This window comes from Puma concolor, chromosome B2 (assembly GCF_028749965.1).
Source record: "Puma concolor isolate L17-30 chromosome B2, mPumCon1.1.hap2, whole genome shotgun sequence".
Lineage (NCBI taxonomy): Eukaryota > Metazoa > Chordata > Mammalia > Carnivora > Felidae > Puma > Puma concolor.
Window position 1 is genome coordinate 55,478,454 of NC_141671.1, and position 22,794 is coordinate 55,501,247.

The 22,794-nt window shown below is 39.9% G+C and overlaps 1 protein-coding gene and 1 non-coding gene across 4 annotated transcripts in view; both read left to right on the forward strand.

The window, feature by feature from the left end:
• Positions 1-5,540: 5,540 nt before the first annotated feature.
• RAB23 (RAB23, member RAS oncogene family) overlaps positions 5,541-22,794 on the forward strand; it is a 39,994-nt gene continuing 22,740 nt past the window's right edge. The window contains exons 1-3 of one of the 3 annotated variants that reach the window (XM_086707147.1): positions 5,542-5,849; positions 15,284-15,499; positions 21,674-21,759. In XM_086707147.1, the coding sequence (XP_086563273.1) occupies positions 15,345-15,499; positions 21,674-21,759 (241 nt within the window). In that variant the 5' untranslated portion in view covers positions 5,542-5,849; positions 15,284-15,344. Of the gene's footprint in view, positions 5,850-15,283; positions 15,500-21,673; positions 21,760-22,794 lie in introns of all 3 variants that reach the window. The other 2 variants (XM_086707148.1, XM_086707149.1) reach the window with 2 other exon arrangements.
• On the forward strand, positions 10,540-10,612 carry TRNAR-CCU (transfer RNA arginine (anticodon CCU)). The gene has a single exon. It is a non-coding gene; the product is annotated as a tRNA-Arg (tRNA).

Consider the following 22,794-nt stretch of genomic DNA (forward strand, 5'->3'; position numbering starts at 1 on the left):
AGTTTGTGAGTTCAAGCCCCACATTGGGCTTGCTGCTCTCAGTGCAGAGCCTGCCTTGGATCCTCTGCCCCCTCTCTCTCTGTCCCTCCCCCACTCAAGCTCTGTCTTTCAAAAATGAATACACATTAAGAAAAAGAGAGAAAAGAAAAGAGATGCTTAGCCAACTGAGTCACCCAGGCACTTCAACCAAGATTATTTTTTATGTTCTAACAATTGATGAGCACCCTAAATCCAGAAGTGTATGCGATGGTACAGACTAGCTAGCCCATTGAGACAAGAACAATCGATGACAAACCAAAAAAGGAAATCTAGAAAGAACTGACTATTCCCTGACTCACACTGGCTAGGGATTATAATTAGTAGCATAGTGATCACTATCAGCAAGTTCATGAGATTTATAATAAGAAGTATATGCTTAGTCTTTGTCCCTCTTCCAGGCATAGGGCTCCTAAAGCCCTTGGAATTTCCTAGGATTGGGAGCAACAGAGGCCTCTTGTTATGTTAATAAGGTGAATTTCGCACACCACCTAAGGATAGGGGGATGGTTGCCAGGAGAACTAACCTTGTGATTAGAGAGTTGCCTCCCACCATCACCTCTGCAAGGGGAGGGGGCCTGGAGTTGACTCAATCGCCAATGGCTAATGGTTTAATCAATCATGCTCACGTAATGAAGCCTCCATAAAAACCCATGAGGGCTAGGCCAGAGAGCTTTTGGGTAGATGAACAGCGGAGATGGGGGGAGACTGGACATCTGCAGAGGGCATGAAGCTGCATGTTCTTTCCCCATTCTTCTCCCTATGCATCTCTACCATCTGGCTATTGCTGAGTTATATTCTTTTATAATACACTGGTAATCTAGAAAGTAAAACGTTTCTCTTGAGTTCTCTGAGCTACTTTAGCAAATTAATCAAACCCACAGAAGAGATCATTGGAACCTCCCATCTATAATGAATTGGTCAGAAACACAGGTGATAACCTGGGCTTGTGACTGGTATCTGAAGTGTGTGTGTGGTGGGGGAGGGGGTGGTGGTGGAGAATGAACACAGTCTTGTAGGACTGAACCCTTAACCTGGGGAACCTGATGCTATCTCCAGATGGAAAATGTCAAAATTGAGTTGAATTGTAGGACACCCAGCTAGTGTCCGGGGGGGGGGGGGTGGGGGGGGGTGGGGGGGGGTGGCTCCCACACATTGGAATTAGGTGCCAGAATCTCAGATGGTCATTCAAGAAACCTGTGAGTCATTCCTGATGTTACCTCTTTCCTGTTCCATAGCCAAGTCCTAGGCTTGGCCTAAGCCAAGACAGAGAAAGACAAAAATCATATGACTTCACTCATATGAGGACTTTAAGAGACAAAACAGATGAACATAGGAAAGGGAAACAAAAATAATATAGGCAGGAGGGGGACAAAACAGAAGAGACTCATAAATATGGAGAACAAACTGAGGGTTACTGGAGGGGTTATGGGAGGGGGAATGGGCTAAAGGGGTAAGGGGCACCAAGGAATCTACTCCTGAAATCATTGTTGCACTATATGCTAACTAATTTGGATGTAAATTTTAAAAAATAAAAAAAAATAAAAAAAAAAAGAGTAAGTCATTTTTCTTTAATGTGTTTCTTTTCACCCATATACAATTCATGATCCCTGAAAACTATTTGGCACGTTAGTGTCAGACATGGTAAAACAACTAGCAAAGGACTTTTTGCTGGGTCAGTGAAGGTACTAGATTTGAAGAATCACTAAATTACTTAAAAATATAACTTTTCAGAGGCACCTGGATGGCTCAGTTAGTAGAACATGCCGCTCTTGATCTTGGTATTGTGAGTTCAAACCCCACATTGGGCATGGCAATCACTTAAAAATTAAAACAAAACAAAACAATAAAAAAAAAACTTTTCATAATGTTTTCCCTAGGAGCGCCTGGGTGGCTCAGTTGGGTTGAGACTCTTGATTTTGGCTCAGGTCATGATCCCAAGGGCATGGGATCCAGCCCTGAGATAGACTCTCCACTGAGTTTGGAGCCTGCTTGGGATTCCCTCTCTCTCTCTCTCTCTCTCTCTCTCTTCCCCTTTGCCCCATTCCCCTCTTGAGTGCTGTCTCTCACAAAAAAAGAATATTTTCCCTAAATAATTTTGCACAACTCATTTCTAGATACAGCAGGTGAAATTTCTTTCAAAGGCCTTCAGACTAATTCTATTGCCATTTTTGCTACAGCACAACTGCAGGATTTAAAAGACCAGATCTGGGGCGCCTGGGTGGCTCAATCTGTTAAGCGTCAGACTTCAGCTCGGGTCATGATCTTGCAGGTCTAGGGTTCAAGACCTGCAACGGGCTCTGTGCTGCAATGGGCCTAGAGCCTGCTTTGGATTCTGTGTCTCCCTCTCTTTCTGCCCCTCCCCCACTGGCATGCACATGCGCACACTCTTTCTCTCTCTCTCAAAAATAAATAAATTTTTAAAAAATAAATAAAAGGCCAGGTTTCCACTTCTTGGGTACAGTCTTGAATCAAATAAAAGGTAGACATAATTGCATTAGAATGTGCAAAAATCCCATGGAAATGGAAAAGGGGCTTCAAGAAGTTTTTCTCAAATTTGAATCCTCAGATTTATTTTTTGATACTCACTAGAATTTTCTCTTTTTTTTTCCCATTTAAAAAATTGTGGTGGGGTGCCTGGGTGGCTCAGTCAGTTAAGCATCTGACTTCGGCTCAGGTCATGATCTCACAGTTCGTGCGTTTGAGCCCTGTATCAGGCTCTGTGCTGACAGCTCAGAGCCTGGAGCTTGCTTTGGATTTTATGTCTCCCTCTCTGTGCCCCTCCCTCCTCCCTGTCTCTCTCTCTCTCTCTCTCAAGAATAAATAAACATTTAAAAAATTAAAAAATTGTGGTAAAATATACTTAACACAAAATTTACCATTTTGACCATTTAAAAAAAAAATTTTAATGTTTATTTTTGAGAGAAAGAGACAGAATGGGAGTGGGGGAGGGGCAGAGAGAGGGGGAGACACAGAATCTGAAGCAGGCTCCAGGCTCTGAGCTGTCAGCACAGAACCCGATGCAGAGCTTGAACTCACGAACCATGAGATCATGACCTGAGTCAAAGTCTGATGCTTGACTGACTGAGCCATGCAGGTGCCCCACCATTTTGACCATTTTCAAGGGTAGCGTTCAGGGGCATTAAGCACATTCATGTTGTCCAATCATTAATTACCACCATCCATCTCCAGAACATTTTTCACCTTGCAAAATGGAAACTGTACCCATTAAATACTAACTCCCCATTCTCCCCTCCACTCTCCCTCTGTCAACCATAATTCTACTTTGTGTATCTATGAATTTGACTACTTTAGATACCTTCTATAAGTGGAATCATACAGTATTTGTCCTATTGTGACTGGCTTCTTTTATTCAGCATGATGTCTTAAAGGTTCATCCATGGTATACCATGTATCAGAATTTCCTTCCTTTTTAAGGCTGAGTAATATAATAAATGTCATATTTACATGACACTTTGTTTATCAATTCATCTGTTGATACACATTTGGGCTGCTACCATTTTTTGGCTACTGTAAATAATGTTGATGGACATGGTTGTACAAATATTGGTTTGATTCCTTGCTTTCAATTCTTTTGAGTATATACCCAGAAGTGGAATTCTATTTTTATTTTTGTGAGGGACTGCCATATTGTTTTCCATAATGGCTGTACCATTTTACATTCCTGCTGGCAGTGCACAGAGGTTGCAATTTCTCACGAACCTTGCCAACACTTGCTATTTTCTGTTTTGTTTTGTTTTATAATAGCAATTTATCTTTAATTTTTTTTAATTAATTTTTTTTTTTTTAAAGAGAGAGCGGGGGAGAGGGGCAGAGGGAGAGAGGGAGAGAATCTTAAGCAGGCTCTGTGCTCAGCACAGAGCCCAACTTTGGGCTTGATTCCAGGACCCCGGGATCATGACCTGAGTTGAAATCAAGAGTCAGACCCTCAATGGACTGAACCAGCTGGGCGCCCCTATAACAGTCACTCTAATGGGTGTGAAGTAGTATCTCATTGTGGTTTTGATTTGCATTTTACTAATGATAAGTGATATTGAGTCTCTTTTCATATACTTATTAGTCATTTGTACACCTTCTTTGAAGACATGTCTATTTAAGTCCTTTGCCCATTTCTTAATGAAGCTTTTCCTTTTCTTTTAAAGGGGGTGAGGGTGAGTACATTACTCAAGTTTAAGGGACTACTAACCAAATCCTAGAGATAAATCCATTGGCTACTTGGCATTAAATTTCCTATAAATAACCACTATGTTTACAAAACAATATTGCAATTATAGGTAAAACATTTGAAATTAAAATTTTTTAATTTTAAAAACTACTGCTTGTGAAATATAATTCACATACAGAAAACTGTGCATAGGAGTACAGTTTGGTGAATTTTTACAAATGAACACATATGTGTAACTAGTGCCAAGATCAACAGAGAGAGCCTTACTAACACCTTGGAAATCCCTCACGCAGTCACTATCCCTTTCCTGCAACGGTAACCATGATCCTAAATTTTAGAGGTTTTTTTTTCCCTGTTTTTGTGCTGAAAAAGTCTTACCCATTAAGTACTTTTTGTGCCTTACTTTTTGTTCAAATTTACATTTCTGCAGTTAAGCCATTTCGTGTCGGTAGTTGTGGGTTATTCTTCTCATTGTTGCACAGTATTCCATTGCATGAACACTGTGTGAATTAGGTAATTTATTCTATCGTTTATGGTCTTTGGGGTTATTTCCATTTGGGGGCTATTAACACAAATGCAGTTGTGAACATTCTTTTGCCGTGTTGGTGCAAGCTAAGTACTCATTTCTCTTGGCTGGATTAGTAGAGGTGGAACTGCTGGGTCATAGGGTACGCTTCTTTAGGAAACAGTGCCCAATTGTTATTTAAAGGAGTTGTTCTACTTTACTTTCCAGAAGCAGGGTAGATGCATTCAGTTACTCTACATCCTTGGAGTATTTTGCCAACAGTTGGTATTTTCCTTTATTCCCTCTATTCTATTGTATTGTGAAATATAAAAACAACCGAAGCAGTTTAGATTGCTTTCAGGGGGAACTTTTAATTGTTGGTTTGGTTCTCTCAACTGTTAACCATCTCCGACTTCTACTCTCTCCAGCTGCAACGGGTGGACTGTGAGTGCGTTTTCAGTTTTGCTCAACATTTTTTGCTCACTACCACTTGGATGTCATCCGGTGGAGAAAAAAAGGTGTGTGTCCAAGGCAGGGCAAGTCCTTTGAGTACTCTGGAAGTCTGATCACTTAGTAGGCGAAACCTATGCGGACCTTCCTCGGTCAGTGCTATACTAGGGTCCACGATCTAGGAGCTCCCGCCCGCCCCTGCGGTCCTCACTGCACACCGGGTTCCCCCAGACGCACCGGGAACGCAGAAGAGCCGCCGGGAACGCGGGAGAGCCGCCCTCCCCGAGAACCAGCCAGAACGCGGGTGGAGCAGGGCGGGGGGACCGGTCCGCGCGGAGCATGCGCAGAACCAGCCCAGCGCATGCTCCGCAGAGCGGCGCGTCCACAGATGAGGGGAGTCGAGTCTCCCGCGCCCCACCATCCTTGCCAGAGTTGCTGCTGAGTCGCTCGTGCTGAGCCGCTCGTTCTGAGCCCTGGCTGGCAATAAAGTTCGTTAAAAAAATCATAGTCATTTTTAAGAGAGTGAAAGAGGGCGCGAGCCAGCCGGGCGGCCCCGCCGGGGGGAGCTGGCGCGCTGGGAGGAGGAGGAGGAGGTGGCGGCGGCGGCAGCGGTTGCGCCGCGACCAGGAGGAGCCGGTCGCGCCGGGCGGCGGGTCCGTGGCCAGCGGGGACGGTGAGTAGCAGCCTGCACTCCGGGCAGCCGCGCGGCTCTCACTCGCCCTCTCCAGCGGTTCAGGACTCCCCCGGCTCTGCTGGGGAAGGACCCACTTCTCCCCGGGGTCCCGGGATGTGCCGTACTCCGGGGACTGGAGAGGGGTGTCGGGGACAGGGGCCTCCAGGCCCGTGCTCCCATCCCCCGGCCCCTGAGCGCCCTCTCCCCCGCCTCGGAGCGCCGTGCCCAAGTTCCAGCTGGAGGAGGTGGGCGGCAGCTCCTGCCCGGCACCCGTTCTCCCCGCCCTGCGGCCGGGGCTCCCAGGGTGTGGGTCCCTGGAATTGCCCTTAGGGCGGGAAGGAGCGAGACGGCGCGGGGGAGAGGCGCTGGCCTCCAGCCTGGCTGAGCACCCAGCTTCTCGTCTTTCCCCAGTCCCCAGGTGGGGAAGGGGCGACCCCGGCCGGGAGACACAGCGGCAGGGGGCGTTAAGTGCCGGGTGAGGTGTGATGGGTAGGAGGGTCCCAGGCTCTACCCCGGCTTTTAGGCCCCCCTCCTCCTTGCGGAGGGGCCCCCTCCTTACCCGCGGCCCCACCCTTCCCTAGTTTCTCACTCAGTGACTGCTAGAATATGAATGAGCCAGACTGCACTATTTCATTGACACTGGCTGCCGCAGAATTTCTTAACTCGGAGAACCGAGGAGCCTTCAGCAGCTCCCAGACGTAAGAACCTGAGGGTGTGTGAGAGCATTAACTTCACTATCAGAAGTGTCAGCAGAGTCTGAAAAGGGCCGGGTACTTTTTTAGGTTTTATATAACTCCTAACGTCTTATGGGTAATTTCACTGAACCTAACAAGTTTTTTCAGTGTTGTTATAAACATAATCGTACTGTACTTAAGTACAGGCTGAGATGAAAAAGACAACCCTTTTAATCAGTGACTTAGCTCATATTTTTCTTTTCTAGTTTATTAGATTGCATTGGTTGGGTTAATATTTAAAATTAAATTGGGGGAAAAGAGTATTTATGTAAAGCATTACTGTAAGCTTTTTAATTATCATACCCAGATTTATGCTTATTTTCTAAGAACTTAATTGTTTTGATATAGTGCCTTAAGTCGAGACAGTAGTAGTAGCTGATAATCAATCACAAGAGTCAGACTGCCTGCGTTAAAATCTGATTGCACTTTCTTTCTTTAAATTAAAAAATTTATTATTTATTTTGAGAGAGAGAGAGAGAGAGAATGAGCTGGGGAGAGGCAAAGAGAGAGAGGGAGAGATAATCCCAAGCAGGCTCCGTGATGTCAGCTCAGAGCCTGATGCAGGGGCTGGATTCCACAAACCCTGAGATCATGACCTGAGCCAAACCAAGGTTGGAGGCTTAAATGACTGAGCCACCCAGGTGTCCCTTTAAATTTTGTTTTTAAAATTATATGATAAAGGGCACCTGGGTGACTCAGTTGCCTGAGCCTCTGACTCTTCGTTTCTACTCAGGTCATGATCCTAAGGTCATGGGATCCAGCACGGCATTGGGCTCTGTGCTGTGCTTGGAGCCTGTTTGGGGTTCTCTCCTCTCTCTCCCTCCCCGACCTGTGTGTTTGTGCTCACTCGCGCGCTCTCTCTCTCTTTCTGTCTCTCTCACAATAAATAAATAAACAAACATAAAATAAAATTAAATGGTGAAAGTGAGTTTTTAGGGGATTTGTGGTTCTATGAATTTTAGATTAATGCAAACACCACTACAATCTGAATTATAGAACAGTTCTTACCACTGCCCCATCTCTGCCAAACTCATACTGTCCTTTTATATCTTTTCCCTTACCCCTGACCCCTGGCAATCACCAGTCCTTTCCAGATGTCATATAAGTGGAATCATACAATATGTAACCTTTAATGCTGACTTCTTTTCACTCAGCTTAATGTCTTTGAGATTCCTCCAAATTGTTGTATGTATGAATAATTTTCTTTTTTTATTGCTAAGTAGTGTTCCATTAGGTAGATATGCCACAGTTGTTTATACATCCACCCACTGAAGGACATTTGGAGAGTTTCCAGTTTTTCGTGATTATAAATGGAGCTGCTTATAAACATTCATGTACAGGTTTTTGTGTGAATATAAGTTTTCATTTTAGGGTATTGCTAAGAGTGGGTTGCAGGGTCATATAAAATATGTTTAACTTTATAAGAAACTGTCATGCTGATTTCCAGAGTGGTTGTATCATTTTGCATTCTTACCAGCAATGTGTGAGAGTACCTGTTGTTCTACATCCTCCTAAGCACTTGGTATTGTCAGTAATTTTATATATATATTTTTTTCAACGTTTATTTATTTTTGGGACAGAGAGAGACAGAGCATGAACGGGGGAGGGGCACAGAGAGAGGGAGACACAGAATCGGAAACAGGCTCCAGGCTCTGAGCCATCAGCCCAGAGCCCGACACGGGGCTCGAACTCCCGGACCTCGAGATCGTGACCTGGCTGAAATCGGACGCTTAACCGACTGCGCCACCCAGGCGCCCCATCAGTAATTTTAAATGTAAATGTAAAAGTAAATTTAAATTTTAAATTTAAATTAGCCATGCTAATAGACGTGTGGTATCACATGATTTTGATGTGTCTTTAACTAATGGTTAACAATGTTGAATATCTTTTCATGTGCTTATTTGGCATGTATAATCTTTGATGAGTATCTGGCCAAGGGTATTGCCCATTTTTCAAATGGGTTGTTTGCTTTCTTATGTTGAGTTTTTTTTTTTTCTTTTTTTTTTTTAATTTTTTTTTTTAATGTTTGTTTATTTTTGAGACAGAGAGAAACACAGCATGAACGGGGGAGGGGCAGAGAGAGAGGGAGACACAGAATCGGAAGCAGGCTCCAGGCTCTGAGCCATCAGCCCGGAGCCCGATGCGGGGCTTGAACTCACGGACCGCGAGATCGTGACCTGAGCTGAAGTCGGACGCCCAACCGACTGAGCCACCCAGGCGCCCCGAGTTTTTTTTCTTATGTTGAGCTTTGAGGGTTCCTTATATGTTCTGGAAACAAGTTATTTGGTAGATATGTGCTTTGCAAATACTTTTCTTGTAGTTTGTAGCATGTCTTTTTGTTCTTTTGACAGCATCATTTCCAGAGCAAATGTTTTTCGTTTTTATGAAGTCTCATTTATCAGTTTTTCCTTTTAAGAACTCTACCTAACACCAGGTCAAGATTTACACCTTCTAAAATATTTCTTCCAAAAAATATGGTTTTATTTTTATTTTATTTCAGATTTTATTTTTAAGTAATCTCTACACCGAACATGGGGCTCAAAATCACAATGCCAAGATCAAGAGTCACAGGTTCTACCAAACTGAGCCAGACAGGCACCCTTATAGTTTTATTTTATTTTTTAAAACGTTTTATTTATTTTTGAGATAGAGAGTGAGAGTGCAGGGGAGTGGTAGGGAGAGAGGGTAACAGAAGATCTGAAGCAGGCTTGGCTCTGCACTAACAGCAGCTAGCCTGATTCAGGGCTGGAACTCACAAACTGTGAGATCATGACCTAAGCTGAAATCAGGAGTCTGATGCTCAACTGAGTAAGTCACGCAGGTGCCCCTATATTTTTGTTTTTATTTTATTTTTTAAAAATGTTTGTTATTTTTGAGAGAGAGAAGGAGAGAGAGCATGAGTGGGGGAAGGGCAGAGAGAAAGGGAGACAGAGGATCTGAAACAGGCTCTGAGCTGACAGCAGAGAGCCTGATGTGGGGCTTGAACTCATAAACCAGGAGATCATGACCTGAGCTGAAGTTGGATGCTTAACCTACTGAGCCACCCAGGAGTCCCTTTTTTAAAAAAATTATTATTATTATTTTGATGTTTATTATTTTTGAGAGAGCACCTATAGTTTTACTTTTACATCTTTGATCCATTTTGAGGTTTAGGCAGATGTTTGCTTTTTTACATATGAATGTCCAATCGTTCCATCACCATTTGCTGAAGACATTGTCTTTTTTCCATTAAATTGTTTTTGCACCTTTGTTGAAAATCAATTGACTGAATTTGTGTGGGTCTATTTTTGGGCTCTCTGTTCCATTGATTTATGTATCTTTGTCTTTGCCAGTATCATGCTGTCTTAATTAGTATAGCTCTTTGGTGTCTTCAAATTGGCTAGTATGATTTCCTCCAATTTTATTCTTTTTCAAAATTGTGTTACCTATTCTAGTTTATTTGCCTTTCCATATAATGTTTAGGATCAGCTTGTCTTGGAATACCTGGGTAGCTCAGTCTGTTAAGGGACCAACTCTTGCTCTCAGTTCAGGTCATGATTTCATGCTTTGTGAGTTTGAGCCTTGAATCAGGCTCTGCACCGTCAGTGTGGAACTTGCTTGGGATCCTCTCTCTCCCTCTTTCTCTGCCTCCCCTGCTTGTACTTTCTCTCTCAAAATAAAAAAAATAAAAATAAATGTAGAATCAGCTTGTCTCAAATACAGAAAAAAATCCTGCTGGTACTTTGGAATTGCATTAAACCATAGGTCAATTTGGGGAGAAGTGCTGTTTTTACTTTGTTGAATCTTCCACTCTGTGAATATGGCATATCTTCTCATTTATTTAGGTGTTTATTTCATTAGTGTTTTATAGTTTTCAGCATATAGATCCTATACATGTTTTGTTAGATTTATACCAAAGTATTTAATTTTTTTTGGAACTCTTGTAAATGTCACATAAAAATTTTTGGTTTCAGGGTGCCTGGCTGGCTCAGTTGGAAGAGCATGTGACTCCTAATCTCAGGGTAGTGAGTTCAAGCCCCATGTTGGGTATAGAGATTACTTAAATAAATAAAACTTAAAAAAATATTGTTTCCTGCTTTCAAATTGTACATTGTTAGGGTATAGAAATACAATTCAGTGTTGTTTGTTGTTTTTGTATCTTGTGCCTTTGCTAACCTGATTTATTAGTTCCAGGATTTTTTTTTTTTTTAATTTCTTTAAGTTTCTATAAAGACAGTCATGTAATTTGTGAGTAGGGTCACTTTTATTCATTTTTTCCCTAATCTGTGTTTTATTTGTTTTTTTGTCACCTGTTTCTCTGGCTAGAACTTTGTGTATAATGTAGAACTTTGAGTAGTGAGAGTAGAGATCCTTTCCCTGTTCTTAGTCTAAGGGTTAAAACAGTCACACTTTCAGGTGTGTGGCTCAGTCAGTAGAGCTTGTGACTCTTGATTGCAGAGTCATGAGTTTGAGCCCCATGTTGCGGGTAGAGTTTACTTAAAATAAAAAAACAACAGGTTTTTAGAGTTAAGTATATAATATTAGCTGGTTGTTTTTTTTTTTTATATATGAAATTTATTGTCAAATTGGTTTCCATACAACATCCAATGCTCATCCCAAAAGGTGCCCTCCTCAATACCCATCACCCACCCTCTTCTCCCTCCCACCCCCCCATCAACCCTCAGTTTGTTTTCAGTTTTTAAGAGTCTCTTTGGCTCTCTCCCACTCTAACCTCTTTTTTTTTTTCCTTCCCCTCCCCCATGGGTTTCTGTTAAGTTTCTCAGGAGCCACATAAGAGTGAAAACATATGGTATCTGTCCTTCTCTGTATGGCTTATTTCACTTAGCATCACACTCTCCAGTTCCATCCACGTTGCTACAAAGGGCCATATTTCATTCTTTCTTATTGCCACATAGTACTCCATTGTGTATATAAACCACAATTTCTTTATCCATTCATCAGTTGATGGACATTGAGGCTCTTTCCATGATTTGGCTATTGTTGAGAGTGCTGCTATAAACATTGGGGTACAAGTGCCCCTGTGCATCAGTACTGCTGTATCCCTTGGGTAAATTCCTAGCAGTGCTACTGCTGGGTCATAGGGTAGGTCTATTTTTAATTTTTTAGGAACCTCCACACTGTTTCCCAGAGTGGCTGCATAGCTGGATAGTTTTTTAATAGACACCATTAATCAGGTTGAAGGAGTCCTCTTGTGTTTCTAGTTTGCTCTTTTTCTGACAAATGGATGTTGAGTTTTATTATATATTTCGTGTGATATATGTATCAGTTGATATGGTGATGAGGTTTTTCTTTGCTTTGTTAATATGGTTGATTACACTGATTGGTTTTAGGTATTGAACCACCCTTGCATTCCCAGAACAAAGCCCACTTGGTCCTGGTAATTCTTTTTATATATTCCTGGATTTGACTTGCTAATATTTTGTTGAGGACTTTGGTGTGTCTGTGTTCATGAGGGGATATTTGTCCAGTTTTCTTTTTTGTACTGTCTTTGTGTGGTGTTGGTATCAAGGTAATGCTGGCTTTATAAAATAAGTTGGGAAGTGTTCCCCTCTTTTCAGTATTCTGGAAGAGATTGTGTATCGTTGGTGTCAATTCTTGAAAAGCTTGGTAGAATTCTCCCGTGAAATCACCTGAGCCTGGAGATTTTTCTTTGAGTTTTTAAGTTACAAATTCAATTTCCTTTATAGTTATAGGGCTATTCAAATTATCTATTTCATATTGAGTGAGTTGTGGTAGTTAATCCTGTTTAAGGAATTGGTCTATTTCATCTATGTTGTCAAATTTATGTGTGTAGAGTTGTCTGTTGTATTATCCTTTGGAGTGCACAGAGTCCATAGTGACATTCTTGATTTTTTTTAAATTTTTTTTATTTTTTTAATGTTTATTTATTTTTCAGAGAGACAGAGACAGAATGCGAGTGGGTTAGGGGCAGAGAGAGAGGGAGACACAGAATCCGAAGCAGGCTCCAGGCTCTGAGCTGTCAGCACAGAGCCCGACGCGGGGCTCGAACTCACGAGCTGTGAGATCATGACCTGAGCCGAAGTCGGACGCTCAACCAACTGAGCCACCCAGGCACCCCGTGACATTCTTGATTTTATTCCTAATATTGGTAAATTGTGTATTCTCTTTTTTTTTTTCTGTCAGTTTTACTGATCTTTAAAGAAACAGTTTTTTGTTTAATTTTCCCTGTTTTTCTGTTTCCAATTTCATTGATTTCTGTTCTTTATTATTTCCATCATTTGCTTTGGGTTTATTTTGCTCTTTTTCTAGTTTCTTGAGGTGGGAGTTTAAATGATTGAGACTTTTCTTCTTTTCTAAGGTAAGCATTTAGTGCTATAAATTTTCTCTTTCAGCACTACATTAGCTATGTCTCACAGATTTTCACATGTTGTATTTTCCTTTTCATTCAATTAATTATTTAAAAATTTAAAAATTATTTAAAAATTTAAAAATTAAAAAAAATTTTTTTTCTTGTGCACCTGGGTGGCTCAAGTCGGTTGAGCATCCAGACTCTCGATTTCGACTCAGGTCATGATCCCAGGGTCATGGGATCGAGCCCCATGTCAGGCTCCACACTGAACATGGAACCTGCTTAAGATATTCTCTCTCCCTCCCTCCCTGCCCCTCTTCCCACTCATGCTCGCTGTCTCTTAAAAAAAAATTATCTTCAGCTTCAGTCTTTGGCTCACACATTGTTTTTAGTTTGCAAATGTTTGGAGATTTTCCTGTTATCTTTCTGTTTTCTGTTAATTATTTCTAGTTCGACTGCATTGTGGTCCCATTATTTTAAGTTTGTTGAGGTTTTTTTTTTTTTAAATCACCTGGAATTTGTTTTATCTTGGTATATATTTAGTAGATAGATTTAATAGATACTTAAAAAGTAGTATATTCTGTTGTGTGGACAGTTCTATAAATGTCAGATTCTGATTGTTTTATTGTTATTAGACTTTAATTTTGTTTTAAGTATATCTCTTTGTAACTTCTTCAGTGGTTGCTCTGGATATTACACTATATATATATACACACACACACACACACACACACACACACTATGTACGTACATATGTGTATGTATAAATATATGTATACACACATATGTATATATGTAAACATGTAATATACATATATATGCACTTATATATATACACACATATATATACACTTATATATATAATTTATCACAGTCTTTTGGAGTCAACATTTTACCAGTTCAAGTGAAGCATAGAAACTTTACCTTCCTTTACATTCCTTTATCTTCTCCCATTAATAATTAGTTATCATAAATATTTTCTCTATACATACTGAAAACCACACAATTGTGTTTGAGTCCAACATAATTTAGAACATTCAAGAGAAGTCTTGTATTTACCTGTATTTTTGCTCTTATCATAGTCTTCTTTTCTTTTTTTTTTTTTTTAATTTTTTTTTTCAACGTTTATTTATTTTTTGGGACAGAGAGAGACAGAGCATGAATGGGGGAGGGGCAGAGAGAGAGAGGGAGACACAGAATCGGAAACAGGCTCCAGGCTCCGAGCCATCAGCCCAGAGCCTGACGCGGGGCTCGAACTCAAGGACTGCGAGATCGTGACCTGGCTGAAGTCGGACGCTTAACCGACTGCGCCACCCAGGCGCCTCCCATAGTCTTCTTTTCATTCTTACACTTTTTTTTTTTTTTTTACATCATTTAATTATGTTTGAGGTGGAGACCTAGAACCTGTACTTGAACAAATCCTCCTAGATGATTCTTACGATTGTGCAAATTTGTGAAGCAGTAGGGACAATTACTGAGACTCCGTGGTGGGGGATGGGGGAAATGTTCTTCATGTTTCAGACTTGTTTTATGTAATGGTTGTATATATGGATTTTCAGTTAAGGTAGTTGGAATATAATATTGTATAATAGAAATTTAACTAGTAATTTTAAGAAATAGAAGAAATTGACTTTCTGTTCTTTTCAATCTAAAATGCAGACAGTACACATTGTATTACTTTCATTATATGAGTAACTGTAACTAGTCTGAAACTAAAGAAAGAATGTGTGGTATAAGATTATTTATAAAGGACTCATTATAACCTGAACAGTGAAGCACTGTAAGAGTTCAGTGCTGACACACAGTTGTATATTATACAAAATCTTTCTTAGGGGTGCTTTTCTAGGGATAGTAATTATTACTTGTGAGGTTGAAAAAGCAGTTTTCTTAGATATTTTATTTGTTACCCATATGGTGGTGACTATGGAGGATTTATTATGTTGTATGAAACTACCATTTTTTGAGTGCTCGATTTTCATCATGCTTAGTGCTTTATATGTGCCATTGATCAACAATCTTGTGAGATAAATATCCTTAGTAAACTGAAGTTTAAAGAGGTCAAGCAGTAACTTCACTAAGAGCAACTTTAAATCAGACCTCAACTCTAACACTCACCATCTTAATCTTAGTCTCCGTGAAAGGTAGAACTATGTAATCTAGGCCTTTATTAATACCTAGATATCATACATTTTGCTACTGATCAGGATTCAAAAATGAATATTATTGTTCCTCCTTTCAAATAATTTACATGATCTAAACAGGATGGTAAGGGGGCCTCCATCATGGAAACAAATTCTTGCAGTGCAATATAATTATTTCTCCATAAAACAATTACAGCTTATTTTGTACAATTTTTGTGTTATGAAAAATAATTTCATTTTAAACCACAGATTTGAGAAGATCTGATCACCCGGAATTAAAGTTGGTTCAGAAACCTTTTCAACTGCAAAAATGTTGGAGGAAGATATGGAAGTGGCTATCAAGATGGTGGTTGTAGGGAATGGAGCGGTTGGAAAGTCAAGTATGATTCAGCGATATTGCAAAGGCATTTTTACAAAAGACTACAAGAAAACCATTGGAGTTGATTTTTTGGAGCGACAAATCCAGTATGTACTTGGCCATTTTATCCCCTGAGTTTTGATTTATGAAGTTTTGATTTGTGAACTATATCTAGGACTTTCACTGGAATAATACTAATTACAGTATAGTCCAAGGTTAGGAGTCTAGTGACTGTGGATAATGAGACAGTCTGTGGTGGTTTTCAAATACTCATTACCGTGTGTATCTTTTTTTTTTCTTTTTAATGTTTCAAGCTTTTATTTAGATTCCAGTTAGTTAACATATTCCTGTGTATATCTTTATTCTTCTGCCTTTTTTCACCTTTCATCTGTTTTCCCTTCCTCATTTCCCCCCTTTTTTCATACTCCCCTCCCCACTTTCTGTCTTGTATCTGATGTTATATTTATTGGTGGCACCTTGCATACTTCTTAAAGTCAAACTGATGCTTGACTCTAATGAGATTTCTGTCCCTCATAGGCACAACTTGGAGATTTTGCAGGTTCTGTTCCAGACTACCACAATAAAGCAAGTCAAATGAATTTTTTGGTTGCACAGTGCATATAAAAATTATGTTTACATTATACTGTAGTCTATTAAGTATGCAACAGCATTATGTCTAAAAAAATGTACATACCTTAATTTAAAAATACTGTATTGTTCAGGCACCTGGGTGGCTCAGTCGGTTGGGCATCCGACTTCGGCTCAGGTCATGATCTCGCGGTGTGTGAGTTCAAGTCCCGCGTTGGGCTCTGTGCTGACAGGTCAGAGCCTGGAGCCTGCTTCTGATTTTGTGTCTCCCACTCTCTCTGCCCCTCCCCCACTCCTGCTCTGTCTCTCTCACTCTCAAAAATGAATAAATGTTAAAAAAATTAAATATTAAAAATTAAAAAAATACTGTATTGCTAAAAAATGCTAACCATCCTCTGATCTTTCACTGAGTCTTAATCTTTTTGCTGGTGAAGGTCTTGTCTTGATGTTGATGGCTGCTGACTGATCAGGGTGGTGGTTGAATGTTGGGGTGGCTGTGGTAGTTTCTTAATATAAGACAACAGTGAAGTTTGCTTCACTGATTTACTCTATTTTTCAGGAATGATTTCCCTGTAGCATGTGATGCTGTTTGATGGCATTTTACCCACAGTAGAACTTCATTCAAAATTGGAGTCAATTCTCTCAAACCCTATTGGATCACTATATTGTACACCTGAAACTGATATAACTCTGTATGTTATACTATAGTGGAATTAAAATTAAAAACTTTAAAAAAATTCTCCCAAACCCTGCTGCTACCTTATCAGCTAAGTTTATTTAATATTCTAAATCCTTTCTTGTCATTTCAACAGTCTGCACAGCATCTTCACCAGGACTAGATTCCATGCTAAGAAACCACTTTCTTTGCTCATTTATAATAAGCAACTCCTCATCTGCTCATGTTTTATCATGAGATTGCAGCAATTCAATCACATCTTCAGGCTCCATGTCCTGCTATTTCCACCACGTCTGCAGATACTTCCTCCATGGAAGTCATTGAACCTTTCAGAGTCATCCGTGAGGGTTGGAATCAACTTCTTCCAAAGTCCTGTTGATGTTGATATTTGACCTCTTCCAGTGAATCACAGATGTTCTTATTGGCATCCACAGTGGTGAATCCTTTCTATAAAGTTTCAATTTACTTTGCCCAGATCTATCAGAGGAATTACTATGTGTAGCAGCCATAGCCTTACACAATATATTTCTTAAATACTAAGACTTGAAAGTCAAATGGCTTGCAGAATGGATGTTGTGTTAGCAGTCATGACAACAACATTCTTTCATTGTACATCTCCATCAGATCTCTTGGGTGACCAGGTCCATTGTCAATGAGCAGTCATACTTTGAAGGAATTTTTTTCCTAGCAGTAGGTCTCAACAGTGGGCTTAAAATATTTAGTAAACCATGATGTAAACAGATGTGCTGTCATCCAGGCCTTGTGGTTCCATTTATAGAGCACAGGCAGGGTAGATTTAGTATAATTCTGAAGGGCCATAGAATTTTCAGAATAGTAAATAAGTATTGGCTTCAACTTAAAGTCACCAGCTGCATTAGCCCCTAACAAGGGAGTTAACTTGTCCTTTGAAGCTTTGAAGCCAGGTACTGACTTTGCTCTAGTTATGAACGTCCTCCATAGAATCTCCTTCCAATAGAAGGCTGTTTCATCTACATTGAAAATTGGTGGGTTAGTGTAGCCACCTTCATTAATTATCTCAGCTAGATCTTCTGGGTAACTTGCAGCTTCTGCATCAGTACGTGCTGCTTCACCTTGCGCTTTGATGTCATAGAAGCAGCATCTTTCCTTAAACCTCATGAGCCAGTCTCTGCTAAATTCAGGCTTTTCTTCTGCAGCTTCCTCACCTCTCTACCTTCATAGAACTGAAGAGAGTTAGGGCCTTGCTCTGGATTATCGGGCTTTTGTTTGAGGGAATGTTGTGGCTGGTTATATCTTCTGTCCAGATCACAAAAGCTTTCTCCATATGAATAGTACAGCTGTTTCACTTTTTGCGTTCTATGTGTTCACTGGAGTAGCTTGCTTGCTTGCTTGCTTGCTTATTTATTTATTTATTTATTTAGTAGATAGTAAGTAACTAAATATGTAAGTAATCTCTACACCCAATGTGGGGCTTGAGATCAAGTTGTATGCTCTACTGACTGAGCCAGCCGGGCACCACTGAGACAGCACTTTCATTTCCTTCAAGAATTTTTCCTTTCATTCATAGCTTGGCTTACTGGCACAAGAGGCCTAGCTTTCAGCCTGTCTCAGCTTTCAATATGCTTTCCTCACTGCTTAATCATTTCTAGCTTTTTAAAATTTTTTTAATGTTTATTTTTTAGAGAGAGAGAGTGCGCGTGCACGTGTGTGTGTGTGCGAGTGGGGGAGGGGGAGAGAGAGAGGGAGACACAGAATTCAAAGCAGGCTCCAGGCTCTAAGCTGTCAGCACAGAGCCCGACACAGGGCTCGAACCCATGAACCGCAAGATCATGACCCAAACCAAAGTTGGACATTTAACCGACTGAGCCACCTAGCTTTTGATTTAAAGTCAGAGATGTGTGGGTCTTCCTTTCACTTGAACACTTAGAAGCCCTTGTAAGGTTATTAATTGGCCTAATTTCAGTATGGCTGTGTCTCGGAGTAGGCAGGCCCAAGGAGCGAGATGGGGGAACAGTGAGAACACACACAACATTGTTCCATTTAGTGTGCTATCTTATATGGAAGTGATTTGTTGCAGCCAAAACGATTATAGTAGTAACATTAAAGATCACTATACACAGATCACCATCAAAATTTGATGATAATGAAAAAATTTGGAATATTCTAAGAATTATCAAAATGTGGCACAGGGACTCAAAGTAAGCAGATGCTGTTGGAAAAATGGTGCTAATATGATTGCTAAATGCCGGGTTGCCAAAAACCTGCCATTTGTAAAAAATACAGTATCTGTGAAGCCCAGTAAAGCGAAGTGCAATAAAATGAGGCATGCTTGCTTTATGTGGAAGGGAAATTACCTGTCTCTCAGTATAGTTTTCAACTCTTATATTATGGGATCCTAAGACTATATAGAAGTTCGAGAATTGATCATTTGTTTTAAAGAAATAAGAGCAGATTTGGCAAGATTAAATACTCCTATGAAAAGGAAATCTTACTTTAGTAGATCCATTTGGATTCTAAAACACGTCAAGAGTGACACTTTTTGTCATTAGTCCTCAGAACTGTTAAGGAAATTTTATTTTAATTTTTTTTATTTTGAGTATAGTCGACACATAATGTCACATTAGTTTTAAGTATACAACAAAATGATTCAACTCTCTATAGGTTAAGCTATGTTCACCACAAGTGTAGCTACATCTGTTACCATACAACGCAATTACAGTATTATTGACTACATTTTCTATGCTGTACCTTTTATTCCCGTGACTTACTCATTCCATAACTAGGAGCCTATATCTCCCACTGCCCTTCATTCATTATGCCCATTCCCCCATACCCCAAGCATGCATGTGTATATGTATATATATATATATATTTTTAATTTTTAAAAATGTTTGTTTGAGAGACAGAGAGAGACAGAGTGTGAGCAGGGGAGGAGCAGAGAGAGAGGGAGACACAGAATCCAAAGCAGGCTCCAGGCTCTGAGCTGTCAGCACAGAGCCCGACTCGGGGCTCAAACCCACGAACCACGAGATCATGACCTGAGCCGATGTCAGACGCTCAACTGACTGAGCCACCCAGGCGCCCATATATATAAGTATTTTTTAAGTATTTATTTTTGAGAGAGAGCAAGTTGGGGAGGGGCAGAGAGAGAGGGAGACAGAGGATCTGAAGCGGGCTGTGCACTGACAGCAGAGAACCCATTGCGGGCTCGAAGCCATGAACCGTGAGATAATGACCTAAGCCAAAATCAAGAGTCAGATGCTTAACTGAGTTACCCAGGAGTCCCAGAAATAAGTAACATTAAACAAATCTGACTAGCGTAGACATTAGCATTAAAGATAATTGTGCTCATTGTTTTAAAGATTGTTCAGTTTCTAATTTGCATTTTATTATCCTTATTTATTTATTTATTTATTTATTTATTTATTTATTTATTTATTTATTTAAGAGAGGGTGCAAGTGAGCTAAGGGGAGAGAGGGAGAAGCGAGCTCACCTGAAGCGGGGCTCAAGCTCACCCTATGTGGGACTTGGCCTCATGAACTGAGATCATGACCTGAGCCAAAGTCAGATGTTTAACAACTGAGCTACCCAGGTGCCCCTATTTCCCTCTTTTAAAGATACTTCTGTGTTTACTTCCTTTCTCAGATATTTTAAAAGGATTCATTTTAAGTCTTCATAGTATTTATTTTTGTACTTGTTATCTGAACCAAATTAACATTTTAAGTATATAGTTGATCCTTGTTATTTGTAGAGTCCATATTTATATTTTAAGTATACTGTTGATTCTTGTTATTTGTAATTCCATATTTGCAAATTCATCTACTTGCTAAAATTTATTTGTAATCCCAGAATCAATATGCTCATTGCTTTGGTGGTCATTCATTGATGTGCACAGAGCAGCAAATATTTGGTACCTTACATGCACGTTCTCGGGTTAGACTAAACAAGGTGACTTCCTTTTTTATCTCTCATATTATAAACAAGTGTTTTTTTGTGTGTCTGTTTTTGTCTCACATTTTTGTGCTTTTTGTTGAAGATGTTGCTGTTTAACATGGCCCCAAGCATAGTGCCATCTAGTTTCCCTAAGTACAAGAACGCTATGATGTGCCTTATAGAGAAAATATATGTTAGGTATGCGTCATTCATACCTACCGCATTAGGTATGCGTAAGTTACAGTGCTGTTGGCTTTGACTTCAACGTTAATGAATAAACAATATGCATTAAATAAGCTATCTTTAAACAGAATCACAAAAAACCAAGGTTATATATTTATTGGTTGGGGAGAATGTAACCAGGGCTTACAAGAACCTAACTCTGTATTTCCCTGGGAGCAGTGTTTCAGTATTTGGTAATGCAGCATTTGCAGTGACTTTCTAGAACAGGAATAAGACAATGGAGTGTATGACAAGTAAATTTATAAGTTGAAGGGCAACCAAGCAGGTAAACTGCTTGCTTTTGCTCCTTCCTTCCTCTTGCTTCTTCCTTCCTTTGTCACTCTTTTCTTTTCTTTTCTTTTCTTTTCTTTTCTTTTCTTTCTTTCTTTCTTTCTTTCTTTCTTTCTTTCTTTCTCTCTTTCTCTCTTTCTTTCTTTCTTTCTTTCTTTCTTTCTTTCTTTCTTTCACTTCTGTCTTTTGCTTCTTTCATTTCTTTCCTTCCTTATTCTTATGTATCACTTGTACACCAGGACCCATTAGAATTTTATAGCAAGAGGAGAGCAAGTATTAACCTAAGGGAATCCCCTTGCCAGTGCCAGTGTCTGAGAGCCACCACTGTCTGTGACTGGTGTTAAAGGAGAAAACAGGACAGGTAAGCTCAAATCATGTATAAAGTTATAGCTTTGAGGGACTGTCTTTCCCCCTTTAGTTTCACTATTGGTAATAGTATCAATATTTAAAAGCACTCAGATTTTTTCAGAGTGAACACCAATAATGTAGTTTTAAAACCTTCAAATCTTTGAAAAATAAAAATAGGTACAAAGTTACGTTGCTGAAGACATTTTCTTTTACATATGTCATAAATTCATCTCTTGTTTTCAGAGTTAATGATGAAGATGTCAGACTAATGTTATGGGATACAGCAGGTCAAGAGGAATTTGATGCAATAACAAAGGCCTACTATCGAGGTAAATTGTGGGGTATTTTGCAGGGGGCGTGTTCTTTTGGGTAAACAAAGAACTTCATTTTTTTTTTTATTCCACATAGAAGGGTTTCTTTTTAAGAATACTTAATTTCAAAGCATTTTTAAAAATCTCTTAGGTCACTATTCTCCTAATGATCTTGTTGAGTGGTAAACAATACTTTGTACTATACATCATTTGTCTCTGCCTTGGAATTATATGACTCACATAGGCATTCCCAGTTCTAATCAGTTAGAAACTGTTAAATGCCTTTTTTTTTTTTTAATGTTTATTTTTGAGAGACAGACAGACAGAGCTTCTGTGAGCACAGGAGGGGCAGAGAGAGGGAGACAGAGGATCTGAAGCAGGCTCTAGGCTGTAACCTGAGAGCAGCAAGCCCAAGGCAGGGCTGGAACCCATGATCATGACCTGAGGCGAAGTCAGACATTTAACCGACTAAACCACCCAGGTGCCCCATAAATGCCTATTTCTGACCATATGGAGATGACTATATGGTCAGAGTGGGAACTAGCATGAAAGAAAGCAAAATCCCTGCAAATAAGATGATATTTTGTTATGACTCATGAAATTGCGTGGATAAAGCCGTCTCAGTGCTCTGAGTTCAGAAAGGTGTAAGATACATGTGAAAGGAAAGAACTACAACTATAGGATTTAAGAATAAAATGTGGGGTTAAATTCCTCAAGAAAAGCTGAAATTTCATTCATTCATTCATTTATAAATTTACACTCAAGTTAGTTAGCATACAGTGTAATAATGATTTCAGGAATAGGATCCAGTGATTCATCCCCTGTGTCTAACACCCAGTGCTCATCCCAACAAATGTCCTCCTTAATGCCCCTTGCCCATTTAGCCCATCCCCCCACCCACAACCACTCCATCAACCCTCATAGTGTTCTCTTTCAGAGTCTCTTATGTTTTGTCCCCCTCCGTTTTTATATTACTTTTGCTTCCCTTTTCTTATGTTCATCTGTTTTGTATCTTGAATTCCACATATGAATGAAGTCATGATATTTGTCTTT